General features: G+C 45.4%; 1 protein-coding gene across 5 annotated transcripts in view; it reads right to left on the reverse strand.

The window, feature by feature from the left end:
- Positions 1–1827, reverse strand: part of ptpn22 (protein tyrosine phosphatase non-receptor type 22) — a 27055-nt gene extending 25228 nt beyond the window's left edge. For 3 of the 5 annotated variants that reach the window (XM_071202169.1, XM_071202171.1, XM_071202168.1), the window contains exon 1: positions 1480–1827. In XM_071202169.1, the coding sequence (XP_071058270.1) occupies positions 1480–1566 (87 nt within the window). In that variant the 5' untranslated portion in view covers positions 1567–1827. The remainder of the gene's footprint in view (positions 1–1479) is intronic. The other 2 variants (XM_071202170.1, XM_071202167.1) reach the window with 1 other exon arrangement.
- Between the last annotated feature and the right edge of the window lie 2739 nt (positions 1828–4566).

A 4566-nucleotide genomic window follows, 5' to 3' on the forward strand; every position in this document is an offset into this window, starting at 1 on the left:
TTACAGAGTGTTTAAAGAGTGTTTAAAGAGTCTTTACAGAGTATTTAAAGAGTCTTTAAAGAGTGTTTAAAGAGTCTTTACAGAGTGTTTAAAGAGTGTTTAAAGAGTGTTTACAGAGTGTTTAAAGAGTCTTTACAGAGTTAAAGACTCTAGGGTTAGGGTTAAAAAAAGAACCACTCTGGAGGGATTTTAGCCTTTGCAGACCATTGACATGCACTAAAACACTACAGGAGAGGGAACACTACAGAACAAAGGTTTTAAAAAGGAGTGGTTTGGAAATAGTGTGTAGGTCCGCCTGCTGTGCTTCTTGTGTTGATGTGTGTGTGTTGTGTTTAAAAGCTTTAAAACCAGGGAAGGACAACATGGTACGATCCAGAATACATGTAGTGACGTCTCATACTAAGATACATACTAATACAGGTATTTCCCATCCTTCCTGAACCGCTGCATGTTCTCTGTTTTAAAAGCTGGCAGGTGACCGGTTTAGAGACTCTCTTGCTGCCAGGGGAAGAGATTGTATTCAATACAAATGTTGACTAAAATAAAAGAGGATATCATTGTTGGTTTTTATATGTTTATATATATATATGTAATGCATTTGCATGCGTGTCTTCCTTGTTCCTGAATACACCCTTCAGCGACTAGCAGCTGTTTTAAAGAGGAAGCAGAAGAGTGGCGTTACAGCGAGTCACTTCCCCGAACGGTCGACCTTTTTGAGAGCATTAATCTGGAGAACGTAGTAACGCTTACTGTCGGTCAAACTTCTGATGGTGTGACAATGAAAGCAGCTTTATGACCGCTTTCTCTACCATATTAGAGTTCAAGAAAAGGGAGGTATAAGAGCAGCGAGCCACTTCCCTGAACACAACAACCTTTTTGAGAAAACTGTGAAACTTAACGCTTACTGTCAGTCAAACTTCTGATAATCTTATAATGAAATCTGCTTTATTTACAAGACTCCTTCAAGAAAACGAAGATGTTAGACTGACTGTAACCTTCGTTCCCACAGTCAGTCAGATGATGTGAGAATAAAAGCTGCTTTACGACAGCTTCCTCTACAATATTAGAGTTCAAGAAAATGAAGATATAAGCGTGGCGTTGCATTAGCAGCGAGCCACTTCCCTGAACTATCGACCTTTTTGGAAATCTGGAGAACTTAACGCTTGCTGTCAGTCAAACTTCAGATGTTGTGATAATGAAATCTGCTTTATAGAATCAGAAACAGGTTTATTAACAGGTAGGTCGACACATACGAGGAATTTGACTTGGTGTAGAGGCTTCATTTACAAGACTCCTTCAAGAAAACCAAGATGTAAGACTGACTGTAACCTTTGTTCCCACAGTCAGTCAGGCTTCTGATGATGTGAGAATCAAAGCGGCTTTACGACAGCTTCCTCTATTATTAGAGTTCAAGAAAAGGGAGATATAAGCAGCTTCTTGTTCTACACTTCTTTAAGAAAACCAAGATGTAAGACTCACAGTGAACTCCCCGGCGATGCCGTCCGCCGCCTCCTGTCTCTGCAGCTGCGACAGGAAGCTCCTCAGAATCCAGGCCTGCTGCTCCATGATGGGACTCCTCTCTCAGGCATGTCAGGGGGTCAGGGGTCAAAGTCCTGGGGGTCTAGGGTCTCTGGATCAGGGCCTGTCTGCTGCTGCACAGAGCACTCGTGTTAGTCGTTCCATGGAGGAACTGTTGTGAGGGAACATGTGAGGCGCGTTAGAGGAAGCAGCAAACAGGTTCTTGTGGTCAGATTAAAAAACAGTGTCTCTCTCTCTCTCTCTTTCTCTCACACACACACACTCTCTCTCTCTCTCTCACACACACACTCTCTGTCTCTCTCTCACACTCACACACACACACACACACACACACACACACACACACACACACACACACACACACACACACACACACACACACACACACACACACACACACACACACACACACACACACACACACACACACACACACACACACACACACACACACACACACACACACACACACACACACACACACACACACACACACACACACACACACACACACACACACACACACACACACTCTCTCTCTGGGTGCTTCAGTGCATGACCGAGCTGGGAAACACCCACAAACACAGAGGGAGAGCTAAACACGCATCACATGTTCCTGTACAGCCAGTCGGACGGCATTCACACCAAGAGGAGGAGGAGGAGGAGGAGGAGGAGGAGGAGGAGGAGGAGGAGGAGGAGGAGGAGGAGGAGGAGGAGGAGGAGGAGGAGGAGAGGAGGGGAGGAGGAGGAGGAGAGAGCCTGAACATCCTGATGTGGAGCAACATCTGAACTCTGCAGATCTTTTAATGTCTTTATGCAACCAAGCACTAATAAAGATCTCTGTGTTCACACCAGGGAGTCCATCATGGGGGGGGGTTGGTCGATGTAACGCTGTAACCAGATGAGTGATGCGGCGCCCGGTATCATTTTACACACATTTGTATCATACAGATGCAGGATTTACACACGACTGTTATCTAACCGACAGGTCCGCACGCACTCTCCAGCCGAAACTCTAATAATTAATAATAATAACACTCTCGTCTTATTCATTTAAGCATTTTCTTATTAGTTTATAAAGCCAACCCCCCCCCCCCAAATGCATAACCAGCACATTTTAAAACAGAGGGTTTGACCAATCACATGGTTGGCAGGGGCATGACGTGAGCCTCGTCTGATTGGTCAATCCCTCCATTTCTTTTCACCAAGGGAAGCCTCCTCTCGCAACATAGAGTGCAATCTACTTTTTCACCATAACATCCAGAGGGGCGCTGTTTCACTCTTTGTAAAATACTCAATGAGAATGGGGGAGAGACGGCAGAAACACACAGCACAGAATAATTACCGAAACTAAACAAAGTGTTTTTATTTATTTATTAAAATTATAACTACAAACTGAAAAAACAGGGGAAGCCCGGCTTCCCTTGGCCTCCGGGAGAAAACGCCACTGACTAACATAGAACTACAGGAGAGGAATAAGGCCTCTTTAAAACATGCATCCAGCAGGTGTTCCTGAGCATCAGCAGCACGCTGACCTCTAGTGGCGTCATGGTGAATCAACACAGAGAGATATTCTCACACGGACTATTTACAACGAGGTGTGTGTATCTAGAGCAGGGGGTCCACACTTTCTCACTGAGGGCCACATACAGAAAAACATACGAAGGTCTGGGCCGCTCACTAGAGGTGTATCGCCTCATAAGAGCAGACGGCAGTCAAAGCAGCCAAAACAGAGCACATTTCTCTGTTCATCTCTAAAAACAGCCATAAACCTCAGGTTCTTTTAAATGTCCTCAACTCTATTATTAATCCCTGTGATGTTTCTTCTATTGTGCCATCGACTACTCTCTGTGATACATTTCTTAAATGTTTTATTGAAAAAGTATCTGCTCTTAGGCTAGCCCACACTAGTGCTACCCCAGATCCTGCTCCCTTTCTGTGCCCTGCTGTCCTCGACCACTTTGAGCCTGTATCCCTCTCTTCTCTCTCGGATGTAGTCAAGCACCTGCGGCCGACAAACTGCACCTTAGACAGCATTCCCTCTCGCTTCCTTAGAGATGTTTTTGAATCAGTTGGACCAAGTGTTGTATTGCTTGTAAACACCTCTCTTGGCTCAGGATGTGTCCCAGCTGCCTTCAAACATGCTGTGGTCAAGCCACTACTTAAAAAGAAAAATCTCGACCCCTCCATTCTCGCAAATTTTAGGCCCATCTCCCAGCTACCCTTTTTATCTAAAGCCCTGGAGCAAGTAGTCTACGCCCAGCTGCAGTCTTTTTTAACCATGCATGGAATCCATGACAAGTTTCAGTCTGGCTTCAAACCCATGCACAGCACTGAAACAGCCCTTTTAAGAGTTTTTAATGATCTGCTCCTAGCCGCCAACTCAGGTAGCCCAGCTGTCTTGGTGCTGTTGGACCTAACAGCTGCCTTTGACACTGTAGACCATAGCATCCTGTTGTCATGGCTTGAACAGTCCGCAGGCATCACAGGCTCTGCCCTTGCATGGTTCAGGTCCTGACAGACCGTATAGCCTCTCAGTGCAGCTAGGTGCCTTCTCCTCTGCCAAAGCCCCTCTTACCTGTGGGGTTCCCAAAGGCTCGATCCTGGGCCCCATCCTTTTTCTACTGTACATACTGCTCCTAGGTTAAATTCTCACTAAACACAATATTCCCTTCCATTGTTACGCTGATGATGTACAGATCTATCTGCCACTCAATTCAAATGTCAAACACTCACTACAGCAGTTGATGGATTGCTTAACAGAGATAACATCCTGGCTGAGCAAAAATGTCCTCAACCTCAACGAGAGCAAGACCGAGTTTTAAAAAATTGTTTTGCATCCAAATTGTCAGTGAGGTAGGTGGTGAGCTGGGAGTGTGTGGTTGAAGAAATTGATTGTGTTGAGAGGAAGAGTCATCAGCATAACAGTGGAACTGGAGTTGGTGTTGACGGAGGATTTGTCCAATTGGGAGAATGTAGATCAGGGGTGCCCAACCAGTCGATCGCAATCGACCGGTCGATCGCGAG

This window comes from Pseudochaenichthys georgianus, unplaced genomic scaffold, assembly GCF_902827115.2.
Source record: "Pseudochaenichthys georgianus unplaced genomic scaffold, fPseGeo1.2 scaffold_151_arrow_ctg1, whole genome shotgun sequence".
NCBI lineage: Eukaryota > Metazoa > Chordata > Actinopteri > Perciformes > Channichthyidae > Pseudochaenichthys > Pseudochaenichthys georgianus.